Source organism: Amblyomma americanum, chromosome 10, assembly GCF_052857255.1.
Source record: "Amblyomma americanum isolate KBUSLIRL-KWMA chromosome 10, ASM5285725v1, whole genome shotgun sequence".
NCBI classification, from domain to species: Eukaryota; Metazoa; Arthropoda; class Arachnida; order Ixodida; family Ixodidae; genus Amblyomma; species Amblyomma americanum.
The window spans coordinates 67702743-67730590 of NC_135506.1; the positions used below are offsets into that span (position 1 = coordinate 67702743).

The 27848-nt window shown below is 47.9% G+C and overlaps 1 protein-coding gene across 2 annotated transcripts; it reads right to left on the reverse strand.

Moving 5' to 3' along the window:
• Window positions 1–773: 773 nt before the first annotated feature.
• LOC144107695 (stromal membrane-associated protein 1-like) lies at window positions 774–27530 on the reverse strand. Of its 2 annotated transcripts, none has more exons than XM_077640825.1 (11): window positions 27251–27530; window positions 26340–26473; window positions 24146–24231; window positions 23231–23318; window positions 20321–20398; window positions 18808–18931; window positions 14950–15273; window positions 8571–8647; window positions 5947–6078; window positions 3688–3872; window positions 774–1913 (listed from the first exon to the last, which is right to left on the reverse strand). In XM_077640825.1, exons 1-10 carry the CDS (start codon window positions 27366–27368, stop codon window positions 3693–3695), a joined length of 1341 nt encoding a protein of 446 aa, XP_077496951.1. In that variant the 5' UTR covers window positions 27369–27530; the 3' UTR covers window positions 774–1913; window positions 3688–3692. The 2 variants fall into 2 exon arrangements, with proteins under 2 accessions (XP_077496951.1, XP_077496952.1); XM_077640826.1 differs by having other exon boundaries at window positions 774–1820; window positions 27251–27502.
• Window positions 27531–27848: the final 318 nt, after the last annotated feature.

The window sequence follows — 27848 nt, forward strand, 5'->3', positions numbered from 1 at the left end:
CTCATGAGCCAAGAAAGGCATTCGCCTTAAAAATGAACAAGAAAGTTGGGGCTGGTCACCACCTTGCAGCCATCGTTTCAGGAAAAGCTCGCGTGGTTAACATACCACAACTCCAATCAGGACATCATGTAACCCACAAGGAATGCATTGCACAAATGACAATAATACTGCTACGAAGAACTCAAAAATGAGATGTACATCACAGAGTTTTTTAAAGAAAACTCGCAATTGTAAGTGCAAAGAATATGAACTTATATGCTGCAAGGGCATTTGTGGCCATTGTGTGCCACAGCACAAGGTGTTTTAGTCTACTAAAGGTGAAATCAAAGACCCATTCCCCAAGCATTTCACCCTAAAGAAGTCCAGCACCAGGCCAAAAGTGTACTGATGAGTACCCGGTGGTACCAAGGATCGAACCCTGTGCATCCCACGAGAGGTGTATGCTCAATGCCACTAGGCCATCGCTGTGGTGAGCACAAAGAATATACTGGAATGTTAGCTGCAACACTGAATGATGCATTGCTGTATTCATGTTGCTGAGGTTCAAAGCAATTCAGATACACTGAAGAAAAAAGCGGCTTTTCCCTGTCAAAGGACTGCCTTCCAGCCAATGGCATCTGCAGATTCGCATAGCCCTGCTAGCGTGACGATGCAAGAAGCGGCATGGCAATGCAAGCCGCAGCGCCAATGGTCGGAAGGGGGTCCTTTGACGGGGAAAAGCCACATCTTGCCTTGTATCCGACTAGAGGATTCTAGAAGTTCACACAAAAGACTCTCAACACAATGTCACTTTTAATTCCTTGAAAAAAAAAAGTGAAAAAGCTTGTACAACAAAAGTGTTTTACAAAGTGATATTAGCCATTCTGTTTGCCTATGTACAGACAAGACTGCGTAAAAAACAAAGCAATATGCAACAAGTGGAATGTATGCAACAGCACAGTTGAAAAACCTTGCAACAGTTTCCATTCATGCAAAAACAATCTACTGTAAAAGTGACGGCTACAGCTTTATCAAAACGCTTGCTCAGTCACAAAACAGGGACAGTGCTCTTGGAAGTTGCCTCGTGCTTTCAATGCAAATTTTGCAGTACCTCCATACTAGCTTTCCAGGTTACTCCTAAATGCGCACAGCCTGGGGGCTTCAAAACATCAGTAGCCAGGAGTTAACCACTCTAAAAGCTCTAGCTACTCAAGCTCATTTTCAAGCCGGACTTGCTAAACAGGGAGTTAAAGAAAAAAATCAGGCAACAGACAACTGCACTTTGTAAAAATCATAAAAACAATATAAACAAAAACAGTATGGTGGCTGTGGCTCTAGTAAGAAAGAAAAACCAACTGTAAAGTAGTTCCAAGCAAAGCACAAGAATGAGCCCAGAAGCATTGTCCTCCCTCATATATTCACAGGTTCTATTCCCTAGCAGTGCAGCAAATACAGCTCCTTTTCAATCAGTTAAAACAAACAGCAGTATTAGCTTCACTTTTTTTTTTGCGCCAGCTACGCAAAACTGTACAATTATTTCACTCTCGTGTTTCAAAAGTAAAAAAAAAAAGTGGTGGGGGACTTAAAAAAAATGGCTTCAAGAACTAGTTGTGGGCACTGTGGCAGCATGGACTCTTCCTCCCTCACCTAACCAGGCATAAATAATATAACTTAGCGCAAGAGTGGACAGAACGCTTCTTCCTGCAACCGGGATTCCATGTTTCGCGCAGGCATCCTCGTCGTTCACTTCTCCTGTCTTCCAGGAAGTCGCCCCGTGAAGCTCAGATGCAGGGTAATTGTGGTGGGGGTGGGGGTGGCACCTCGTGGTAGCAAGCCATCATCTGCCCATCACGAGGAGGAAAGGGAGGGGGGGGGAGAACAGAAGTGACGACCGAGCAGTGCACATGCAGCCAATTTTTGCTCCTACCAGGCACCTGCAGATACCAAACACACGTGCCAAACACTGGTGAGAACACTTATCTGTGAAACATCCCAGTGCACCAACTGCAAACAGCCCCTAGGCCCACATTCCAACTCTGGTACCCCAGGATACAGGTCCACAAAAACACTCACTGGTCAGATGATGCAGTGGACGTTGTGTTCAGTACTATTTTTTGTGCTTAGCGATGCCCAATGTTATAAATGAGTGCAACCTTGAACAAAATTTAGTTTGAAAACTATACAAAGCTAATCCTGTGTTGGTTTGCAGGAAACAAGAGGTCCGTTCGATTTGCCTGCACTTACTGCATCAGTTCTGTAAAGTCCTGAAGCAGTGCCGCTTAGGTGCCGCGAGCGTGCAGCGCCAGTTCCGGCAGTTCAAGTGCAACTTGGCACTGGCTGCTTCCAAAAACGAATGGTAGAGTGCAGGCCTGGCCGTCTCCTAGCATTGGTGTCGCCAGAAAATTGAAGCCAGTGTCCGAATGGCTTGAAAAATTTTTGTACACAACATCGCAGCGAAATGCTCCCATGAACCAGCCTTGATCGATGCATGCGCACCTCACAGCAGCTGGTGCAAAACACACGTTTGTTCTTTCACTCAACACAACAGAGGAGTGCATGTGCCGAGTGACATTAAATAGCAACGCGTCTGCCGCGACTGTGACGGCAATGCAGTGCACCGGCCCCTTGTTCAAAATGAACACATGTTCGGTCGCCGGAGAATTAAAATCATCGAGACCGAACTGTAGTGATGTAAATATCACAATATAAACTGCAATGCTCATAAGCACAACTTCACACTCCTCACGCAAGTCCTTTCATTGTGCCCCGATAAGTCAGAGCTCCAACAGTGGAGGCGACGGCTGCATGACATCTGATCAGTCTTTCCTGTTGAGTCATCTCACTTCGAAGCAATCACGGACCAACTAAACTCAAACTTAATGCTTTTGACATCACCTCAGCTGAAACTGCACTTGACATTGCGTCAGTAATTGCAGCACAGAAGTGAATATTTCACAATGTGCTACTTTTACTAAAGCGCTCAAAAATGCAAACAGGAGGGCTTGTTTCAGTTAACACAACCACACGAACAGTCTTAATGGCCGCTGAAGCCATGCCCATCAAAACCTTTGAGGGCCATCGAGATGCACCAGTGCTCCAAGATGAATAATGATCACTGAGTAGTGAGCGTGTGGCCTGACAGATGGCACTAGGAGTAGCAACACTGAAACATGAAGTGAAGCAGCATTGAAATGAGCCTAATATTGAAACAAGAACTGCTATTAATTGAGCTTATTCAAATAGTACTTTGCAGTCCGGTATAATCCACAGATAGTGATGACGGGGAGACTATGGGCAACGATGCACACTTCGTTTCAGAAGCATTCATTTTCCACTGGAAATACTTCCACAGACCAGTGCACACTGTGGTTTCGTTTACAGCTACTATCGTTGCGGCACTTGTGAGGTATTTCTTTGCCTTGGTTGTCGCAAAGCGTGCAAAGAGGTAAAAAGGAGCAAAACCCAAGACTCGTGGCACATAAAAAGAAAGGGGTCGGTTTGTTTACACCAGAGCTGTCATTGTTACTACGGAATGAAAATTACTTCATGAAATGGTTATAAAGATTTCCTTTAGCTGTTCCACATTGTGACATTTTCGTTTCTTCAAAGCCCAAATGGCCGCAAATGTTCATGGTTCTTGCACTGAATGTCTGCCTGGTCAAAGAGCAGTGCTGTTGAGGTCAAAGTCACTGTGTGCACACAACTCACCAGCCTCACTGCCACAAGTTGGTAGAGAGCGTGGGGCCCTGGTGGGCAGGGTTGCTGAGGGTGGCCCAGGGGGTGGCCATGTTGGCAGGAACCCCGTAGGGCGAGGCAGCCATGCGCCCCATTGTAGGAGGCCAGGCAGCATTGCTGGCAGTGCCCAGCTGCAGGCCCGCCATCTGCTGCTGCAGCTGAGAGGGCACAGACACAAGACATCACGCAACAGTAACAGTAACGAGAATGGGCATTAAAGAAGGTAAAATATTTGATGTGCAGCAAATTGCTTGCCATGGCAGTTTGAGATGCTGCCTGTCAATAACATCACCGCTTGTTTATATTTTGAAGAGACCTCCTGCCAGAGGGCGGGCGGAGGTGCCGTGCGCTTGGTGAACTTGGCAGAGCGCCAAGATGTGTGCTCTTAGCTAAGGCTTAAACATTCGCATTACCCACTCATAACCATTCTGCGAGTTTTTTTTTTTTTAAACCGCGGGTAAAAAACGTGCACCTGACCTTCAGGGCCGGCGTTCAGCATGTTAGCGTTATCTCGCCGCGATTGGCTGGTGCCGCCGACTGCCACAAAATTGTCGGATCGCGTCAAAATGGACGATGCTAAACACAAGCGGCAGGAACGCATCTGACCACGTGCGTATGTTGATGACGGACGGATGGACGAAGGTATATAAAATTTCGACCCTTTCAAAAAAAAATCTCTTGAAACTTTTTTCCCACGTAATGAATTCTCTCCTCAAACTGAAGTCAACATTTCTAGAAAAAAAGTATTTGCACGATTGTAAGTCGACGTATTTTTTTAAACTTGAAAATCTGAAGTGGGGGGGTCGACTTACAACTGAAACGAAAACATCGCACTATAAGTAAAGACGAGACAAACGAGATATCAGGCATGCTACAGCGTGGTTGCATTTTTGCTGCGTGGCTCCGTCGCATCGCTCTTGGTGCTGGCCTTGAGCAGCTGCTATGTCAACGAGCAGAACTGGCATCCCCTCTCGCAGCGCACAGGAGGGCGGCGGCCAATGGCGGCTATCTATAAACAGCAAACTGGCAGCCTACACGTGGCTGCTGATAAGCGGCGGTGGGGGCGGCCCGATAACGCAATCGCATTCTAAGGGAAGCTCAAGCGTCCAACAAGTTTTCTTTTTACTTTCAAATGCGCGCTCAGCGCTCAAGGGAGCGTTGATGGTTGATGGAAGGGTCGCTGTTCCAATTAAGGCAGCACCCCCACTCGGAACGGCAGCAGTGCCGGGGAGTGTCAATAGCTGACGGAAGAGCCAACGCCATTCACGCGTAGTTTCTCTGGCTCTCACGCATTTAACTACTGCCGGCCGTGTTTCACAAGTTTTTAATGTATTGCTCCGTCAGTCATCAATTGTGCTCCAGGTCCGGCAAGCGACCGGCGCTCGTTCATGGCTACATTCAAGATGGCTGCCATTTTTTAAGCCAAAGAAACGAACAGCCGCGCGCCAGGCCGCAAGTTTGACGTTCGTAACGGGTGATACAAGTGTGGCAGCTGCAGCGAGGAAAATTCTCCGCTGTTCCACGCGATGTCGTGATGTGGCTGTTTGCGAAGTGCAGGATTTCGCTGGACGACGACGTTAGAACGACATGCTGTGGGACCGCAGCAGAGATAACGACGGCAGCGCTAGTGAGGACAATGGCGCAAGTGTGGACGAATAGTCCAGTGACAAATACAGTTTCGTTTTAGAATGTGCCCACGAGCACGTCGGCGCGCGGCTAGCGATGAACGGCGGCCACTGGATAATGTTATCGCGTTCAACTATTCAAGGCCAAGCTTAAACAACCTCGGAAGTTTTTTTTTTTTTTTGTGGAAATGTGATTGGGGAGGGGGGGGGGGGGGGGTCGACTTACATTAGAGACGACTTAAAATCATGTAAATACGGTAGGTTCATTATGCGGGTGTATACGGTATTTTCTTTCCATGGCAGTGCCGTGCAGATGCCCCGTTGGTGCAGTTATGTAGGGTCGTCGTGGTTCGCGGTCGCTGTGAAAGTTCGTCGCAACTGAAGGACATGCGAAACAGTCAGCCTTAAGCGGAATTTCCTTTACACCGAGTCATGTGGGAAACCGAACAAATGGTCACACGTTCATATTACCCGAGAATTCATCTTAACCGGGATCTACCGTACTTTATCAAATCCTGCAACTAGACATCACTCGCACTTCACAGCCAGAAATCAATTTTTCCACACACCCCCATTGTTAGCCATGTACGATATGTTGGTGAAATACCTGAGGCAAGTGGAAGTTGGCAGGTTGTGTAGCCACTGGACTTGTGTAGTTGTTGCTAAGGAAGGGGTTGCTGTGGAACTGCTGTGCTTCACCCGCGGAACCATCGCTGCTGACCACTGGCACATGTTGTGGCTGCAAAGCGACACTCTGCTGCTGAGGTCTGCCCTTTGAGACATTATGCAGCAGTGCAGATAGCAATACTAGCGCTGCACTTCAAGAACTATGAATGAAACGTAACTAAAGCTGAGAAACTAATGTTAACTACTATCTTCACAAAGAAAAGTGGCATAGCCTGTTATTAAAAAAAAAAGCACACACTGAGGACTTCATTAATTTTTCGGTTCTTGGTAATACCCGACTGCTTGGCTCTTTTTGGCTATGTTGCTGTTTGACAGCAAGAGGAGACGAGATTTACAAATAAATCATTTTTTTTAGGGATGTGCGAATAGTGCTTATTTGGTTCGAAGCAAATTCAAAGCGAATAGAAATTTCCTTCGAGTAACTTCGAAGCAAAAATAGTCAAACACTACTATAGCGAATTTCTGCCACAACGAAATACTTCTGATTCCCCGTCAGCGAGCCATACAAGGCAATGCAATGATTCCCCCCCCCCCATAATGAACAATTTTTGGAGCAAGGTACCATTTCATTGAATTTTTTGCAAGTAAGCAGCCGATTTTTTTTTTCTTTTCTGCCGCACCCACATGTGCCCGTGCATTTCAATAGTTCGGTTTCACCAAAAACAGCTGCCGAAGACAGTTCACACTTAAACAGTGCAGCTGACATTCCCTGCAGAATCGGAATCAATGTGCAGATATATACACATAAAGATGAAAACCGACGCATGACCGCTTGGTGGTGGTGAACTCTTTATTTCGCCCAAAAACAGGGGACCAATCTAAGGACTGATTGTGCTGGCAAAGCTTCCGCTTCACCTAAATTTTTCACAGGTACCGTGAATTTCGCTGAAGTGGGATTCGCATGTATTTCAAATACTTTTGGCACATAAAAGGTTGAATGGCACAATAGGAATTTTCAGACATGTATTTTATGAACAAACAAGGCCATTACATGAAAAAAGAATGCACTGAAGCATTGTCACACTCATTGAAGCTGTGTCAACGTCCTGCAAAAATGGCCATCGGAAATTCAGAGATCGACTTACATGCAGAACCGATGTATTTGTTGGGTGCGAGACCTATGAGACCCCCTAATGCTAGTCTCATTTGCAATTGTGCTGTTGCACAGCTATTACTTTTAAGCGAGGACTCTAGGAACATCCACCAGATGCTTGCAGTACGCGCCCAGTGCCACCCAGCATCAGGTGTCTGAAAGGGGAACTCACTTCCACATGCCCCATGCCAGCTTCCTCTCATGCTCTCACTGTCGCACTTGATTCACGAATTTCACGCGCAGAAGAGCGGCTGCAGCACTAGCTGTCAGCTCAGACTCGTTTCGAGGAAGTCAAGGGAGTTGCATATCCAACAATTAGAGAAATTTAGCACACAATCCGCTTCCACAGGCATGTGCAGATCGCACTGAGGACTGCGCCAGCCAGCTGTTCGCACGCCTGGTCCTGTCAGGACCAATCAGACATTCACATTGGTGGTGCGCGGAAGCAGATCGCACTGCGCTAAATCTATTGATGCACACCGCTGTACCAGTTACAGTGCGTGCACACAGCACGTAGCGCGGCAGCAGATACCTAGCAGGTACAGATCTGACCACCGCACTTACACCTGCTCAAGCCTTGCCACAAGCACATGGAGACCTGCTCCGGCATAAAAGCAGACTTGCGGCATGGAGTCTGGGCTTTGGTAGCGCGCACGAGCGCCACGCTGCCATCCCGAAGGAGGTATGCTGAACCGAAACAGCATGAAGCAAGAGTTCCAGAAATGGTATTCCTTCGCGTTGAACACTTCCGAGATTTCGAACACCAAACACTCTGATCGAATTGAATATCGAACAGTTTACTATTTGATTCAATGTTCGAAACTATCGAATATTTGCAAGGGCCCAATTTTTTTTACCCTACTACTTGATCCAAACTCCTGACTTCAGTACGAAAAGGACTTTGTGGTTACAGTTTTGAAGTGAATGGAGGAAAAGCCCACCCTATGCGATTCCCCAAAAAAAATCCTGCAAATGCCATTGCCATAAGCTTAGAAAACGAACCAGTTGTGGTGATGCACAGATTTCTTTTCTTGTTTCTAGCTCATAAAAGCTGTTTTCAAAAAGAGTAGCCATTAGAATGTGGTAATCTATAGATGCAGGCCAACTTTGATTTGTCTTCAGTGTAAATTTTATGTGGCATAATGTTAAATCGAACAATGTTTGAAAATGCTTATGCCTTTCAGAAATCTGAAGCCATGGCAAATAACCAATGCCTGCCTGATCCAACTTGCAAGTTGTTGCCACTTGGTATATTCCTGCATTTTCACCAATATTCAAGAAAAGGACCACTTCATGCCTTAACAAGATAGCTAGCTTGTTTTCAGCTGCTGCACAGTCAATCTGAAAAAACTCACAGTAATCAATTCTCCAACATTCGCCACAAATTATTTAAATACCACAAGCACAAATTCTTCTTTAAAGCAAGACCCCACACCACAATTTGGCAATACCTGAGGAAGGTGCATGCCAGCCCCAGGCATAGATGCAAGGCCTTGAAGAAATGCGTTCGGCGGCATGTAGCCAGCTCCTGCAATGCCAACAAAAAGCAGCACACAAGAACATATAAGCACAAAAGAGCAATGTACAGCAGCAGCACAAAATGAGCTACCTCAAAAACAGAGAATGCACAATTAACAAAAGCCCATAGGTGATAAGTGTGCTTCAGGAAACAAAATATCTGCTCTCTGTGCAAGCAATCAACATCGCCTAGAAAAAACACTGCACTGAAGGTCGTTAGCTGAACGAAGCACCTCGAACTGTCACTGGGGCTCTCCACAGCATGTAACTATTATTAATATCAAAACTGAGTCACTGCCTAAACTAGCTAGTGAACTTAAAAATGAAGAGCCTTCCCAGGTGACAGATGCACGAATTTTCACAGTGCTGCCCTGGGCAAAAATGTGGAAAAACTTCTGGTTCCCTTCACCACAGTCGCGTGACAGATGCCAAGATGCTGCCCTTCAGAAATTACGGTATAAACGCGTGTAAAGGTAGCACCCGTGTAAGGACCGCACCCAGTTTTCCCAAAGGAAATACAGTCGAGCTCCCATATAACGGCCCCACTTAAGACGAACTGTCGCTTATAATGAACGAGACCTGCGCGACTGTCAAAATATACATTGTTTCAATGGCACAAAACCACACGTATAACGAAAATCATTAAGCCCTGCTGATCAGTTACAGCGAATGGACGGCGTAAACCCGGCGCCGTGATGAGAGATAACCGGCCTCCGACCCCTTTGTGCACCCGGTGCACGGCACGTTTTCGCAAAACTCATCACAGGGCAAGCAACCCCTCGTTTCGCGCCGCTCTCGAACAAGCTACCCTTCCCCGCCGACGCACCTTCCAACATCGCCCTACCGCCCCTCCTCGCAACTCCGCTCCCCTCTCCTCACTCTCTAGCAAATCCGCGCGTGGCCTCCGTGATCAACCACGCCGCTGCTGGTGCGGATCGCAGAGGCCACGCTCCGTGAAGCAGGCCTTCCGTGGGAGCCAAGAGGTGGCTGCACTGACGCTCACTGGTCAGTGGTCTCAATGGTCTCTCAATGGTCTCTCTGCTGGCGCTGTGCATCTGTATCTTTAGTCTGATTGGCTTGATTGCCGCCTGTGCACGTTGCACGTCTACCCCATCGCGTGCTTTTGTCACTTGTTGCGGCACGGACGTTACAATGGCTTCGTTCAAATCTCGGGCCCTGGTTGTAATTCGGGATGACGGATGAGGACACCGTGACCATTTCCATTGTATTCAGCGGTAGAAATGATGAAAGTGGCCTGGGCAGAGGTGACGGCCACTGGCGAGCGGAACTGTTTCCGCAAGGCCGGCTTCGTCGACAGTGTCTGATGCCGAGCCTCATGCTTCGGAAGATGACCAGCCCGGCGGCGATTTGTGGCTGCGTGTCGTCGACTCCTACATGGGGGGTCATAACATTGGTTGGAATGATTTTATTTCTGTCGATGACGACGCCGACACTGCGGAACCGTGCACGGACGAGGGCATCGTTTCTGAAATGTCAGATGAGGATGAAACTTCGAAGCCAGCACCCACAAGCATGCGTGTAGCAATGAGCTACATAGAGAGCCTCAGACAACTTGTCTACGCCAAGGGCCTTGGCAATAGTACGCTTCTACTTTAAGGGGGGACACCCCTCTTAGAACTATTTTTCTTATTTCTTGATAGATATTCATGAAACTTACCCAGTTTACATATTTCAATATGCTGATTTCAAATATGCTTTTAGTTTTTCTGTGAAACAAGTTGTTCACAAGATATTGTGCAATCTTTGTTTGGAACATGCAGTTAACTTTATTTTGTAACAGTAAATGCCATGGTGAAGTTCAGCACACAGACATGATCTAGAATTAGAATGTCCATGGAGTGCAATAAGACAAAAATGGTTGTTTCAGGCCCATTTGAACAGAAGTTAGAGCACATTAAAGTTCACAAAAGAAAATTCGATATGGCAGCCCAGACTAAACGTATTGTTTTAAAATTAAGCTGATTGGCAACTGGTATTGATTTAGTCGTATTTCACTCTCTGTGAGTTCATCTTTCCAACAAAAAAAAAGAATTATGAAGCTAGCCCTCCTAGAACCCGAGATATCACCCCTGCACTATTGCAAATGTGTCAATATTGGTGTTCTGAGAAAATGACAAAAAACATTTCCAACCATCTTTATGCGACAGAAACAACTTCGAACTCGTAGGAATGCACCAGGGGCATAATCAGGATGCATTTCATCCCTCTGCCGCCTTTTTGCCATCTTAATGATTCCCACAGATAACTTTTGCTTCTTGGTGGAGCCTCAGAAACAGACGCGACGAAATGCTCGTCTTTCGCGTTGTTGCTAGCATCAATTCAAAACGAAGTATCGCTCGTTCACAGGCACTAGTTTCGACCACATCGCTATCGGTCATAGTTCCAGCATCAATGCATACGCGGCTGGCGTAACTTGAGCTGCACATCGTTTTTTCCCGGAGCAGAGCCGGCGACGGCACTGGAGGTGTGCCGCTGTCCACGGCGCGGGTCCGCAACGCGCTTCGCGGTTGTTCACGACGCGGTTGGCGACGCTCCAACAACACTTCGACCTTCGCCCTCCTGAGGCTGCGTCAATTTCAGCGTCAATACAAACAGCGTTTTCTTCGTTTTTGCTCGGGAGCGGAGCCGGCAACGGCACTAGCGATGTGTCGTCGTTGACGGCGCGGGTCCGCGACGCGCTTCACGGTCGTTCACGGTGCGGTTGGCAGCGCGCCATCCGCACTTTGACCTTCGCTCTGCGGAGGCTGCGGTAGTCCAGGCTCCTTGTGCCATTTGCGTTTTCTCCATTTCCGGGCGCCAAAGCGATGAAACGAGCGATACTTCATCCACACGCGCCGCGCGGCAGACTCTCAAAATGGCGCCGCGCTTCTGGAGCAGACAAGCCTAACCCGAGGCCTACCTAATCACAGAGCGCCATTTTGATCACATGGATTTTCTAATCAATGACAACGCGGCGCGCACGTTTTCTTTGCGGTCATTTTGTCCGCGAACGAAAAAATCCCAGCGTTGCTTACCGATTTTAAAAAAAAAGCTGCAGGCGCGAGCTTTCAAACAAAACCAAAAAGGCGTCGGGGGGAGAGCGCAGGTACCGATCGACAGCGAGGCATGATTTGACCTCAATTTAAAATGCAAATCGTGCGCCTTCGGAAATTTGAATGGCTATTACTAAGCAAATACTGGCTATTTCTTTCTAAAAATTCGACGTCAGATGCAAAATGACCTCGTGAATTCGAATATGACAAAATTGAAAAACCCATTTTTTCGCGAATTTTCGTCCCAAAAGAGCAGTGTCCCCCCTTAAATAAACTGGAAACCTCCCTCATCTGATCCGCGCTGCAGAAACAGGCGTCCATCACGGACTTTTTCGCAAAGAAAAAATTTTGTGTTTTGACACGCAACTGTCTTTACGGCCGTGGTCCACTTACTACGAACTTCGGAATATAATGAACGGACGCCGCGTGACGCTCATGTTCGTTATAAACGGGCTCGACTGTATTTCAAAAAAAAAAAAAAACATCCGTGTAAGGGCCGCACCCAAACTTTACAGGACCCACGCGAGAATAGCCTTCGAAATGCATGCGTACAGGAGCTTCCAGGTGACGCCCATGGATGGCGCCCGAGGCCACGGGCCATCATCATCGTCATCTTTTTCTACTGCCGCGAGCTTCCGCTACTGTACTTAGGCTATCCGTATAGGCATCGGTATCGCCAGGTCTGACTTTGTTGTGCTGTGGCTGTGAAAGCACGTGCTTTTTGGTGGTTGTGTTAGCATGGTCGCTCGTCATAGTTGTGGCTCTCATGTGCTGTCTTTCTTCACTTTTTCATGAACTGCCTCCGAGCATTGTCATTGTAGCACGATGGAGAAGCACCTCAGTAGCTACACGGCGGGTTTTAAACTGAAAGTAGTGGAGTTTGCTCTCGAACACAGGAAGCGTGCCGCGGGCAGAAAATTTGACGTGGACGAGAAGTGCGTCCGACCGACGATGGTGCGAGGATGCGTTGAAGAATACCAGTTCCAAAAAGCGCGCTTTCCAACGCAAGAAGCTGATGCTGAGGCAAGAAGCTGAGGCAAGAAGCTAGAAGCTGCTATGCTATGCAATGGAGGTGCGGAACAACGGCTACGTGTTGACAACGGACATGCTGCGTGTGAGGGCACAACAAGCCTTGGCACGTGCTAAAAGCATACCATGTGAGGACTTCAAAGCTAGTGCCAGCTGGATACGAAGATTTCTGAAAAGGAAGGGCCTATCCTTTCAGCGAAGGATAGGCGAAGGACTACACCGACAAGGTGCTCAGCGTTCAGAAGTACATCATCGGTCTGCGTCATGAGTACAACTATACATTGTCTCAGATAGCGAATGCCGACCAGACCCCCGTGTGGTTCAACTGTCCCGAGAACTGCACAGTTGAACTGAAAGGAAAGAAGAGTTTCCGTGCGGACAACCGGCGCAGAGCGCCAACGGTGCGGAAAATGATTCCTAAAGACGTTTTCCCCAAGGGAATTGTAATTCGAGCCCAAGAAAAGGGCTGGATGGACGATGAGCTTGTGCTCGACTGGGTAAAAAGCATTTGAGAGAAACGCCCAGGCGCCCTGTTGGCCCGACAATCGCTCCTCGTCTTGGACACCTTCCGCGGTCACTTGACTGACAGGGTTAAGGAACGCCTGCGCGGTATCAGCACAGACATGGCCGTGATACCGGGCGGCCTCACCGGCATGCTGCAACCCCTGGATGTCAGCGTCAATCGGCCTTTTAAGGTTGAATTTCGAAGGCAGTATTCGGAATGGATGGCCAATGGCAATCACGACGAGACGCCGACAGGGCGGCTCAAGAGGGCACCGCTTGTGGCTGCGCTTGGACAGATTTTGTCTGCTTGAAATTCTGTGTCAACCAACATTGTAACCCGGAGTTTCAAAGAGACCGGGATTTCAAACAGTTTAGATGGGGCTGAAGACGACTTCCTGTGGGCTGAACATTTGCCTGAACACAGCACCAGCTCGGAGTCTGAAGACTCCGTGAGTGATGACTGAAAGGTAAATAAATGCCGCGCATTCCAGATTGAAGTGTTTTCCCTTGAAAAAAAAATTTTCTTTGGAAAATCGCGTGTATGGGCCGCACTGCGAAATTTGGCCCCCGAATCTGGGAAAAAAAAGTGCACCCCTTACACGCGTTTATAAGGTAAGTCTGCCCCTCATGAATGCACCAACTCCATACCATAATGTGACCGTCCGCATGTCCTTTACTAAACAACTCTCAGACACAAGTACCCAGTTGCCCCGTCAAACGACACAGTACCCAAGTTTAATGCAATGCATTTTTTGTCATGCCGTGTGCCTTAACAGCAATAATGGAGGTAACATGGCTGCTAAAAGCTGTACAGTGAAGGACACAGAAGACCTCGAGAAAGGCAAAGCTAGCTAGAAAAATGACTGGATACCAGCCAGTTCGTGTGACACTTAATGCTTGACATCCTTGTGCAAGTACAAAACACCACCGTCAAATTAGAGTTGCTAGCTCACATGTACATTTATTGCCGAGTTCTTGTGCCTGCAATCACCCTGTTCTGCAGTTGCAGAAGAACTTCCAAGGTTCAAAAGCTAGCTTTTCTACGCTGCGAGCATAAAATAGTGGCCAGCATAGGCCACTGGCAACAGGCAGCAGTTAATAGCCAGCAGTCAACAAATAACAGGCCATGTACAGCAACACAGCTATATTCACAAAGGCAAGACCGGAGATTCTCTTCTTGCATCTTGCATAAGATAATTTCACAGACCGTCACATGAATCTTTAGGCAGTCACAGACTGTCCGTTAAGGTTTATGGAATACAAGTGAGGTTGCCATCACAGTAACAAACAAGTGACAGTCAATGAAGATGCAAACTCCACAATTGATACCAACCTAACCGCAGCATGGGGCATCACTGGAAATATAAAAATAGTAAGGGGGCAGTTAACCTGCTCGGGCCTCAAAAAAGTTCTCGACCACAACTCCTTCAAAAACCAATAACCCAATGGGAGGAAAACCTTCCATTTAAGTTTTTGTAACGATCATGTCTATACTGCACAGAAAAAAATTCACTCACTGACGATTATTATGCAACTGCTGCTGAATCATGCATCCGTTGTGACTCCGCACTAATTTTGGGGTCTCGGTTACACTTCTTTCGAATCATTTCTACCAGAAGAGGGCATTAAGCAAACAACTTAGCTTATTTCAGAGCGTTTAAAGCACTGGTGCATGAAAAACAAGCAACTACACTGACACCGTGCCCAGAGGAGATACGTGTCTCACCCGGAGCCATTCCATAGATGGCCTGCATTGGCATCCCCGCGGGGGTCACCGGCGCTGCCCCATAGGCACCAACTGCAGGGGCCGGCTGAGATGTACTGTACAGAGACAGAATGGACTCCTTGGTGAGCACGTTGCGCTGGGTCGTATTCTCCACCGGTGTGGTCTGGCCAAAGAAGGCCTTCTCTTCGGCGGTGGAGGACGCGTCCGAAGCGCCGGTGACGGGGGTCGTGGCGGAAGCAGTCGTGACCGGAGCGGCGCTCAGGAACTCGTCAAACGGATCGTCTGCAGGCTGTGCCAGGTCACCAGTTCCCGGCGAACCAACATCTGCACACAATTAAAGAAAAAACCAAGCCATTACGAATACAGAATCCACAGGCCTCTATGCTCTATCCGAGTGCTGTTTTTGGCACACCAAATCATTTTGAACAGGAAGCTCAGCACTTGGACCAAAGCAAATTCTTGTGCAGCCTGTGTGCTAAAGAAAAAATACAAAATACCTTGCACAGGACACAATAAGTGTCTGCTACTGCTTTAGCCTGAATAGCGTGTGAAATCAGCCGTTGGATTTGCCTTTTAATTCACCTAGTTCGCACAGTTGAACATCTCTGAATTAAGGCAGAAAACGCTAGGTTTACATGTCTCTAGAACTCTCCACCGCTTATGGCAAAGATCAGTGCCTGTCATGCAGTGCCTTTACAAGGCAAGAATGTCTTGCAAACATTCTTGATTGTTGACTAGTGCCATAGTTGCAGAGCCATATTCCTTGCCTAGCGCTCACTGCCAATTTTTTACGTGAATGTGACATCACTGTGAAGGTATTAAGCCCATCGCAGCCATGGACGTATTTTTGGAGGGTTGGGAAAGGGGGGGTTCGACTGCTCAAAAGATTTTACAATGCAAAACATGCTAAATCCCATTTTTCAGCGAAAAAAGTTCAAGGAATACATACTACAAATGGGGCAGCCCACTCTAACAGGGCCCAATAAATCCGTCCCCGGCTGCAGCAGCATAGCTATTCACGTTTACTATCTAACAGCGGGAAGCTGAGAGCACAGGTTCCACAACAATCCATGACACATGCAGAGCACAGAGTAAGTGTCCATTGCATACATATTTGCCTTTGCTGTGGGGCTCAAATGCATGTTTTGCTCAGAAGTACCTGCTGCCAATGTGCTGAACCAATAGAGAAAACTGAACTGGACTGCCAGTCAACAGTGTCATTCACAAAGAAATTTATCAGAAACTACAGCCAGAATGAGTCCAAAAACAGAGCACAGCAGAATCATCCACACCACTACTGACAAAAAAGAAAGAAAGAAGGGGGAGGAGAGTGATGTACTGTGGGGACTCTCCCTGCTTTGTTCCCTTTGGTTTGCTTCCCCGCGATTCATGCTTCCTCACCCTAGTTACATTGACTAACAAGAGAGGGCGCCAAAGTCACAGCAGCACTGGAGAAAGCGGAGTAGAAAATTGACAAGCAAATATCTGGACAGCAGTAGGGGGGCAAATCAGCAGTTATCAGTTAATAAAAAGGTTAAAGAAACAGAGAGAGCTTTGTGAAAAACAGGGATGCTGACCAAATCAGCACTGGGAACATACAGGATTTTTAAGCAGGAAATTGCCAAGGAAAATATCTATGATATTTGTAGGGGAAGCTCTTTGTTGTTTGAGGCCAGGACGGGAGTTTTGCGGACTAAGACGTATAGAGTCAGGTACCAGGAGATAGACACTTTGTGCATTGCGTGCAGAGAGGAGGAGGAAACGGCTGAACAATTGATTTTTTTCTGTAAAGGGAAAGCAGTGCGGAAAGCAGCGGGGCTGATTTATCCAAGGCATTGGGGTTTAAGGACAGGGAAGGGAAAGTAGATTTTAAGCGGGTAGAAGTAACCAAGCGAAGGTTATCTCATTGGTGGCTAAAATCAAGAGGAGAGCAAAATTTCATAAGTCATGGCTAGGTGGCTTGAGCCACCGCCCGATTTAAAGGGTCCGTCCGTCCGTCCGTCCGTCCGTCCGTCCGTCCGTCCGTCCGTCCGTCCGTCCGTCCGTCCGTCCGTCCGTCCGTCCGTCCGTCCGTCCGTCCGTCCGTCCGTCCGTCCGTCCGTCCGTCCGTCCGTCCGTCCGTCCGTCCGTCCGTCCGTCCGTCCGTCCGTCCGTCCGTCCGTCCGTCCGTCCGTCCGTCCGTCCGTCCGTCCGTCCGTCCGTCCGTCCGTCCGTCCGTCCGTCCGTCCGTCCGTCCGTCCGTCCGTCCGTCCGTCCGTCCGTCCGTCCGTCCGTCCGTCCGTCCGTCCGTCCGTCCGTCCGTCCGTCCGTCCGTCCGTCCGTCCGTCCGTCCGTCCGTCCGTCCGTCCGTCCGTCCGTCCGTCCGTCCGTCCGTCCGTCCGTCCGTCCGTCCGTCCGTCCGTCCGTCCGTCCGTCCGTCCGTCCGTCCGTCCGTCCGTCCGTCCGTCCGTCCGTCCGTCCGTCCGTCCGTCCGTCCGTCCGTCCGTCCGTCCGTCCGTCCGTCCGTCCGTCCGTCCGTCCGTCCGTCCGTCCGTCCGTCCGTCCGTCCGTCCGTCCGTCCGTCCGTCCGTCCGTCCGTCCGTCCGTCCGTCCGTCCGTCCGTCCGTCCGTCCGTCCGTCCGTCCGTCCGTCCGTCCGTCCGTCCGTCCGTCCGTCCGTCCGTCCGTCCGTCCGTCCGTCCGTCCGTCCGTCCGTCCGTCCGTCCGTCCGTCCGTCCGTCCGTCCGTCCGCGAGCATAGTTTGAACGTGCTTTCTGCTGAGACACCAAGGCCTAGCGACACCAAGCGAGCCAGGAGCAAGTGGCGCGCTGACACCCTGTGGGCTGCACATCGCAGCAGAGTGCACCACAGGTGAACAACTTTTTCCTTTATGACGCGCATTCCTACCGCATACATTGTTGCCCGCTGCCACGGAATGAGAGCAGTTCTGGAGGAAGTCTGAACAGAAGCATGTGTTGCTAGCAAGGTCTTACAGCGCACAGCACGACATCTTCAAAAGGTTGGAACAGCTATATATCTGATGCGTTGCCCAAATTACCATTTTTCGAGGAGTATGAGAAGTCTACTTAAGAGATGGGAGCACTCGCGCACCTTATCTAGAACTGTCTCTTCGAAGCCGAAATGCTTGGCTAGGCACGGTTTCAGAACAGATTCTCGCGGAATGAGAACGGGCACTTTTATAAGGAGAACTTCAAACAATTTTTGAAAGCCAGAGTAGCAGAGGCGTTTATTACGCGAATGCGTCACTTGTGAGAGATTTTCGATTATACGATGCCCGGACTATAAGACTTTCACACAGTCCCCTGAAAGTCTTGTAATCGAGGTTCTCCTGTACTCTGCTTGTGCACGCCCGAACGTCACGAGGACACGGGACAAATATAACTCCCGCAACAATTTTTGTCTACATGGTAGACAAACCAGTAGACGCAGCCATTCAAGTCGTCACCACCTAAATCAAAAGCGGTTTACATTAAGCTGGTCTCCACAACTATTTACACAAACTAACAGGGAGCCGTTCCATCAAACTAGCATGCAATAACTCACAGAAAAAACAGCGAAGAAAAATTAGGGGCTCATTATGATACACATGAAAGAGCAAACAGTCACTAAGATAAAGGAAACCAAAACACTGCTTTTATGTTGATGTTGATCAGAATGCGAAATCAGTTGCATATCAGTTGTTTACACAGGAGATAATATTTCAGAAAGTAGGAAAAAAAAAAAGACCGCCAGAAGTAGACAGCATTAACGAAAAAGAACATTAATGTTTGCTTTCCTTTGTTTCAATGACTGCTGGCTTCTTTTCACATACAAGCCCGAGATAAAGCAAGGCTTTTTCAAACGAAGTTGTCAGACTAACCAAGACCAAGCAAGTCTGCAGTGTTTTGAGAGCCCGTCGCCGTGTTGGTGACCGGGCTAGGGACCGGTGTCACATTGCCCTGGGGTCTTGGCAGCGCCACCTTTCCTCCTGCCGGCGACGGCGCCTGCATGTGGCACGGTGCTCTTACCCCTGCACCAATTTCTTCCATGCCAAAATTCCCAAGTGCATGTGCAAATAAATGCCCAATTTCTTCCATGCCAAAATTCCCAAGTGCATGTGCAAATAAATGCCTCATGAAAACAGTGCAGGAGCAAATGAGAAGTGCCAAGTAGCAAAGCAAACAGACAAACAGTACAAGATGTACCCAGTGCAGTCTGTTCTCAGTAAAAAAAAAAAAAAAAGAATATTCAAAACAACACCTACACATGCCAGAATCTTTATCTGTTGACATATTTAGTAACACCTCTTTACACAATTAATTCTTTAGTTTCGTTGCCACTGGCCAGCCCCACCAACACCGAAGCTAGTGTGTCGTTTCTTTAGCTCGCAGTCATTGTGTCATAAGCCGTAACTGCAACTGCATGATACAGCCCCTGCCGACACTTGCCTTGAGGCTTATAAAGTAGCCCACGTCCCTTAATGGCTTAGTTTATAGAGACAGGTTAGGCTAGAGCATGGAACTAGCTCTCGTGTCACTAGTGGAAGCATTGCCTCTACTCAATAGCACACACTGCTTTGGCTCGTAGAACGAGTTAACCATGCGTTCAGCTGCTGGCCACTTGGCCCCCCTGGGATCACGTGGCCAGAGCTTGCAGCCTCATCCAAAGAAAATTTCGCAGACTCCACAAGATGGGAAAATTGGTACTGCAATTGTTCACCTCTCATGGGGATGCCAGCAAGTAACTTTTTATCTGGCTGAAAACATACGGGCTCTGCTGCAGAGATACAGCTTTATCAGAAGACAAACATCCAGAAGGTGATTTACCAATTCTAAAACACTACACACCAAACTCTAATACGCATGCAATACAGCATTAAAAAAAAAGGCGGAAAACATACAATTTCAAGGAACTCTGAAACAATAAAAACCGAGCTTTATCTTTTTAAAATTCAGGAATCTGCATGTACAGTTTGGAGGCTCCATATTAGACATTATTGAAAATATATGCAGCATATAAATATTTGCATAAAGAATGCACACATTTCGTTGATCAAAATACGAGTTTCCACTAATTCCCCCCCCCCCCCCCCCCCACCTCCAATGATACACCCTTCAAAGTTTCATACATGTTAAACATCTACGAAAAAAACAGATGAAAATCACCTTCTTTTAAATGAAACAGAACCATATTTCTGCTACAGTATCTTTCTGGCGAATAACTAGTAAAGCAAAATACATGCATACTTTCCAGTACTCATGCGACAGACAAAGCAGTCTGCAAAAACTCCAACCTCTTTTCTTTCCAGGCAATTAATTTGAAACTACAGCCTGAGCGAGTCTAAAATGAAACACCAAAATCGTCCACAATGTCAAAAGCAGCCATAGACTCACTGGGATATCGGTGCTGGAAGTCTTCTGCTTGGGCCGCTTTTTATCCTTCTCCTTTCGACGGTCTTCTTCTATGTCAAACTGAAATCAAATGACCAATTTGCATTTTCCAAGAGCCTAACGATTAACACAGTTTGCAAATATAACAACACCTTCCACTACTAGCACTTTCTGCGTGTGAGGAAAACAGTTCCACGTCAACAAAACATGCTGGAGAAGCAAGAGTGCTGTTCCTCCGCAATAACAAGATTATTGATGATGATTATGGATTTTTATGGCACAAGAGCATCAATGGCCAAAGAGCGCCATGACACAAGGTATTTTCGATTTCTCAAGGTGGGGTCAAAGACCCATTTCCCAAGCATTTCACCCTAAAGAAGCCTAGCACCAGACCAGGGGAAAGCTTGTACCCATTGTATCACCGGTGGGTACCCGGCGGCACTGAGGATCGAACCCTGCACCTCCCGCATGCGAGGCGGATGCTCAACCACTTGGACAAGATTATTGATCTCAATTATGGCCTCAAAACAAACCTAACATGCCTATCTCAATGATGAACTCACAACAGGCACTGAGTAACCTGTGTGATGCTGCAACCCCCAGCTGTGTTCATATGTAGCACACAGGCAACCCTGATAAACAGCTTGTCCCTGCACAGAACGTTGACACAGCTAACAGCCACTTCCTACCGCAGTACCTGCGGATGTGATGATGCAATGAAGTATAGTAACAAAATGAGCAAGAACTGCACAAGTAGACAGCAGAGAAACTTCGCCCAAAAAGCCTAGCTTCACAGTGCAGATAGTCATGCACAATGCCCACAACTAAATTTGCCCTCGCGGAAGACATCCTCGCCAAGTGGCGCACAAGCACATGTGAGAGCAGCACATGTGAGAGCGACATCCTGGCTACAAGGTCTCCAGTAATGAAGACCTTCAGATAAATTTCAGCACCACGAGGTCTTGTCTTGGCATGTGCGTTTGCTTTCAGTCTCCACTGAAGCTGAGCAGCGCAAGTTGAGAACTGTACCCACAAACAAGACCTCAGTTGTGGAACAGCGCAGTCCCTAAGCCGCTGGGGTGGTCAAGGACAGAGTTAAGGCACATGCTATAAACATGAGACTAGTGCCAGTGCCAAGAGACAAGGACTGACGATGAGGTGGACACAAACGCCGGCACGGGAGTTTTGAAGGAATTCGCACGCATGAAGCGAGGAAGGACGGGGCTCAGTGTACTGACAGAGTATCACATAGCGCACATAACTGGGCTAGTTCATTTAGTCTTCCATTCTCATCATTTTAGAAATGATAACGCATCATCATGTACTAAGTCACCAACTGGCCCAGCTGCAAGTACAATGAAACTGTGTGAACCCAAAGTCTCAGGGGCAACCACAATCTGTGGGGTGCTTGACAGACAAGAGCCCAATGTGCACTACTGAAAGCCCATCTTTAGAGAAGTGGCACTGTAGGGGGCGGGGCGCTCCTCTGCACTAAAAAGAGCGATGCACATTGGAAGAAACGGTCTCTGGCTTCTGGTCTGGACAGTGGCTTCAATACTGCAGCTTCATCTGCTAGCCTTGGTCGGTGCTAGGCTTAGCAGCCGGCCTGAAATTCCGCAAAACGATCATTTCCACAGACACCAGCGATAAAAAGACCAGTGCTACAAGCACTGCCATACTGTCCCGGAGCCAGGCCCTAACCACGTTTGCAATGGAAAGTACTACTATCTTCACCACTCTAAATCTCCTTCTAGTAACAAATTATGCCCTTGTTCAGACCCCTCTCCCTTGATGCCGAAACACCAGCTTTGATAGCCAAGAATTCATTTGTGAATCCCAGACACAGAAGCGCCGACTAGTGCACATTAACACTTTTGACATAAAAGTGAACAACGATAAAACGCGGCACTGTGTGCACAGGTGTCATTTGGCAGCATCCATATGTATTGCTCCCTGTAGCCAGTCAGAACACAGAACTCGGCACTTGTGGCTTTGGTCCAGTGACTGCGGTGGCTGCACATCCCAACAAGCTCACATTATAAAGCTCGACTCGCTCCCACAGCCTTGAAGTGAAAAAAGAGTAGAACAAGAACGTTCCGCAATCGCAATGCCCTGGTGCAAACATTGCACCTGGAACAAAAATTCCATGCAGGAGCATGGCATCTAATGGTGACTTCCAAACGCAGAGTTGGAGCACTTCGGGTGCAACGTTTTCGGCTCTTTTCGGAGCAACTGTATTCAAAACGCAGATCTGAACCACGGATCGCGTCTTCCAATCGTAGACAGAGAGCGGTTGTCGAGCCGAGATTGATCCGTAGAGCAGTCGGGACTGCTCCGCCGAAATCGGCGGAGTCGACCGGAAGTTTGTGTGACGTTCTTTTTCAGCGGCGATAACGCCGCCCTCCATTTCCAGCGGCTTGTCGCGCCCGCCGTGCCGGCTCCTCTCCGCGCTCTGTAGCAGACGATCAGCTTCGCCTGCCGCTATGGACTCGGAAGTGAATCGCGCGAAAAGCGCGGGCAAGCGCAAGGAATGATGGGTACTTCCCCCAGCAGTTCGCAAGCGCCACCTACATGCTCTGGCCAGAGCAAGTGCAATCCAATCGCAATTTCACGTCGCGTGCTCTGCGCCGGATTCAGGCGCTCTGTAACAGAGCGTGCAGACCGCTCCGGGCCTGCGATTGGAATTCACCATGACACTTTCATCAGTGCAAGAAAATCTTTTCTTCACAGAAGGGGGTGCCAACAAAATGGTTTAAGATTGCACCCTAGTCTGCAGACATGTACCATCATTGCCACGCATAGAAATGAACAAGTTCCTTCCAATAACATCATAAGACTGAGCTTGAAATGATAAAAAAAGTGCAAAATTTCAGCACATACTTGTTCTACGAATGACAGACTGAAATAACTTACAGCAGGCGGTGGCATAGGAGGTGGGACCCACTCTTTGGCTATGTACTTCTTCTGTTCATACTTTGAACGAATGAAGGCCTCTAGGGACCTGCAACGAAAGTGCGAAGTAACAGTTTCTTCAGAATACACCATCCTTTAAGTGAATCAGGCAAGCTCACTTAGCCTGATTTGCTTGGCCTATGAGTGCAAGCTAAACACCGGGGCTGAAAAAAAAAATTCAGGGCAGCACTTAAGTCACCTTACGTACATCAAGGCGAAAGCCTTTGTGTCGTCCTGTAGAGCTCTAGCTCAACACAATCGCCTCACACTTCTCGAAATAGTTTCGGTTTCAAGTTACGAAATATGCCTTCTAAAACACCCTCGTTTCGTCGGACTAGGTGGCCGAGTAAGTAGGTTAAGGCAACGAACTGCTAATCCACTGGGATCTGCTCGCGTGGGTTCGAATCGCATACTGTTCGAGATTTCTTTTTCTTTCATTATATTTGATTCACAGGTGGGGCAGGTACTTGCACACGTTTCCTGCGGACAGGTCTTGCGCACACTGATAAGGCAAGAAAGGCTTTCGCCTGAAATATTAAAGCAAGGGTGCTGTTATGCTTTATAGGGCATCATTTCTTTTTTTCTAAAAAGTGCCTCTAAGGGCCCCAGTAATCTTGCTTAATCCAAAGAAGTTCCAACTATTTTGCTTGCCTGAATGATGAGTTTTGAGTTCTTTCATGGCCTGTGACATTTCTTTATGCTGGTGTAGTTATGGTAAGCACTACAAAAGCACACCTTTTGAAAAGCGTCAGCTATGACACCTCACAAGGTGAAGTGCTCCTGCTGAAAACTGCACTGAACACAGCCATACCAGGCGCATGAAGTAATGCAGCAAGAACCAGTTGCATACCGTGAGAAAACAAAACAAGAACCTACGAATCTGTTTGAGGACGTCTGAAGTTGTCAGGTAGGTTAGCCTCGTAGACTGCCCTCCCTTTGCTGTTGCCCATTTGCTGGAGGCACTGCAGAGAAACGCACAGGGACAAAGGCTCATTGATCAGGATGGAACGACAGTCGGTTGACCTGCCCATGCAGCAGATTTATACAGGACGCAGTTCTCCATTGTGTCTGCACAATGAAGAAAGTGAGCTAAGCTTCAAATGCCGTACACACTAAAAGTAATGTTTATTTGCAAGGCCCTTAACATGCACAAAACAAGAGATAGCTTGAACAGCATCCTCGGATGCCATGATGCAATTAGTCAACTTATGCTACACAAGTTTATTTAAAAATTAACTCTTTCCTCTGATCTGTGGCACAACAGCAGAGCACACTTGCCCAGATTTAGATCTCCTTGGTTGGCCTCAATACAAATACAATAAAAATAAAACCAGTAGGGATCACAGAAGTCAATTTATGAAACAGCCGATTAAGATCTCCTTGGTTGGCGTCAATACAAATACAATAAAAATAAAACCAGTAGGGACCACAGAAGCCAATTTATGAAATAGACTAGATGTTCAAAATGAAGAAAAAAAAAAGACGTGTTACATGATTTCCTCTGCAGAAATTAGGGCCATGCGCTTGGACAAAGAGTGGGGTCTTGTGCCACTTAACGTTTTCAGCAGGACCAAAAACTTAATTAAACAGAGTAATAAATATTATGAAGGAAATGCAATTTCCCTCAAAATTTAACAAAATAAATGAAATTACAGAGCAATGGCCATACTGAAACAATTTTATTACAGCATGGTCTAGTTAATACGTGAAATGTGTCAGGCTATTGATAGCACTTCCATGCAACCATAATTTGTTATCAGCTGCATTATCTGCTTCTGCAATATTGGCAATATCAGGCAATTGTGATGGCACTTAAAGGTGCACGAGTCCATGCTACCATAATTTCCGATATTAGCTGCATTATTGGTTTACATATTTTGGCACATACTTTCGCACAAAAGTGTGGCTTATGTGCAGATTCATGAAACTGTTCTGATAGGTGTCACTATTATGCAAGCTGAAGCTTCTATGGGAAAAAAATTTTAAAAAATATGCAAGGTTACCAAATGGGTCCACAGGGCACAGTATTCAGTTCCCATTGAAGAAATAACAGCCATGCTCAAGAAATTATCACATCAGCATGTGGAGACAACACTGCTGACAGATTTGGGCACCAGTGTGAATGACAATTCTTAGGTCATGCTGAACTTTTACTAAATTGTTCAACTCTCTACGAGCGAGCTTCCTTGTCATCCAACAACACCAATCTGCACAGCACAGTGAAGAACAGTTGGAGAAAAAACGTGGCACGCCCATACAAGCCACTAGACCAAACAAAACTGACTTCAATTAAATGTGCAAGAAATGTATCATATGTAGTACACGTTTGAAGCTCCGAAGGCAATTTGACAAGGGAATTTTCACAGGACTCTAGGAGCAGAGACAAGCATTTAGACAAATCTAAAGCAGTGCCAATGTACAGGCCAAGATAGACTAATTACAAGTGCATGCAGCAAGCTCATCCAACAATAGTGAAGGTCCAATTAAAACTGATTGTTCCAACAGGAACATCTTGGAGGCCGGATTGTATCACACTATGTTTCTTTTCCTTACAGATGACAGCTTACTTTGGCATGAGTATACCCAACGGTCAGGCCTCCCACGACAGTGATTTAATAAAGGAGTAAGCACAAGGCTGCCGCTACTCCAGGTTCCCTCAACTTGGCAACCGACACTGGAAACTGGCCTCAAAACGCTCCCCCACCCCCTCCATCCCCCCCACCCCCACCGCGCGCACATTGATAAGAGGGCGCGCTATAACATTCCCGCCTCGTCCTGCGTGGCCGCAGCTGTTTGGGACTCGACACAAAGGCCGCAGTGAGAGCACACGTAGCGAACGTCAGCGCACAACCTGCGTGCAAGGAAAATTAACAAAAAAAAACGCTGCACGACCGACTGAAAGCACGTGACCTCCTAACTACTATAGATAGTCTCGCGTAGGCTTTGTCGCGTTTAAAGTAGTGTCATGTCAAAGTGTGGTCAAAACGATGTGTCGAATCAGCTGGAAGCGGCAGTTAGTGAAATAGGCAGACCCGTAAGCGAAGGGTTTTTTTTTTTTTTTTTCACTTACGGCCACTTGCTCCGGAGTCCAGGTGTCCAGGTTCACCGACTTGACCCGAGATATGTGGACGCCGAGGTTCCGGTGAATGCCCGCACAGCGGATACATAGGAACATGCCCAGGTTCCAAGAGGCCCATCGCGGTCCTAGGCGGAAAAAGAACATCGCGCAAAATATCGTAGAGTGCGTTTTGAATAAAGACATTCGGTTACGTCATGGCCAGTTCCTGCGACACATCGTCTAGATTGGCGCTTTACAGTATCCGTTAAGAGGATTCGGCGCACGGCCAAGAAGCCAATGAGCAGAGTATGTTCACGTCGTGGAAATCAAAACGCTTCTCTAGGTACGCGTAAAAAATGTTCAGAAACACAGTGACCGCTCAGAACAACGGTTCTGGCGTGCTCGCATCGGAAGATTATCCAATATTTGCGCGTGTATGTGTGTTTGCCCATCAGGCAGCTTGAAATGCAGCGTGTGTGCGCGAAAAGCTGCCCTCCACAGTGGTAACACCCGCCCCCAGTGAAACGCGAGCTTCTGTTTTCTTCAGTTGCCGTGGGAGCAGCGGTAGCACGAACAAAGCCTGCAGTAGCAACAACGGAGAGAGACGACAGACAGGATTCGGGAACACACCCCCTGGATAACAGATTCGGTTTCCCTGAACGCGCACACATGACGACAGCGAGGACATCCACCTCCCTCCCTGCACCCTCTCCCTTGCAAGCAGCGCGCGACCGATTTTGGCAACCCGCGCACGGCTACAGTAGGCAATTATTCAGGAAATGGCACAACTGACGGGGCTGAGAAGCGTTTAACGTCCGACATTATGGGAGGCCGAGTCCCCAAGATAGTGAAACAGCGACGACTCTAAGCCTTGTGAACAGAAAGTGAAGGATAAAACGACGGGCCACAAGCGCAGCACGGACCTTTGGCGTCGCAGTCAACGCAGTACTTGTTGTCCTCTTCGCGAAGGAGTTGGCCCAGGATGGCCTGGCACTTGTCCTGTATCTGCTTTTGCCTCTCGCGCTCAGACTTGCTTGCCATCACAAAGCGGTCACCACGGCGGGCACACACACGATCGAACCACGTATGCCCTGGGCTGGCCTGGGCGCCTCGCAACTGTGTGGCAGCCGTAAGCGAAGACCGACACCGACCAAGCCGGCCGACTGACTGCCGCTGACGTCACGGCAGTTGAGGAAGTGACGCGATTTAACCTGAAGCGCTGAACCGATGCTTCCTGAAGAACATGCTTGAAGCGCCAGGGATTTTTCTGCCCGCCGTAGAGCGCGCGTCCGCCGTATGGCGGCGCCGTCAGATGACCTTCTAGCGGACGACACCCAGGCAGCACAGAATTTTCTTGTGATTGCTGTTGCAGCAAAAAGTATGCCTTCTGGTGCGCTGTTTATTATATTATTTTTGTGTGGTATGTTTAGTGTTACCGTTTGAAAAGTGACGCTTCGATTACTGCAGTTGCTGGAGGGAGTAGCTACTGAAACTGCATTGCGGTTGCATTTCGTTTTGAAT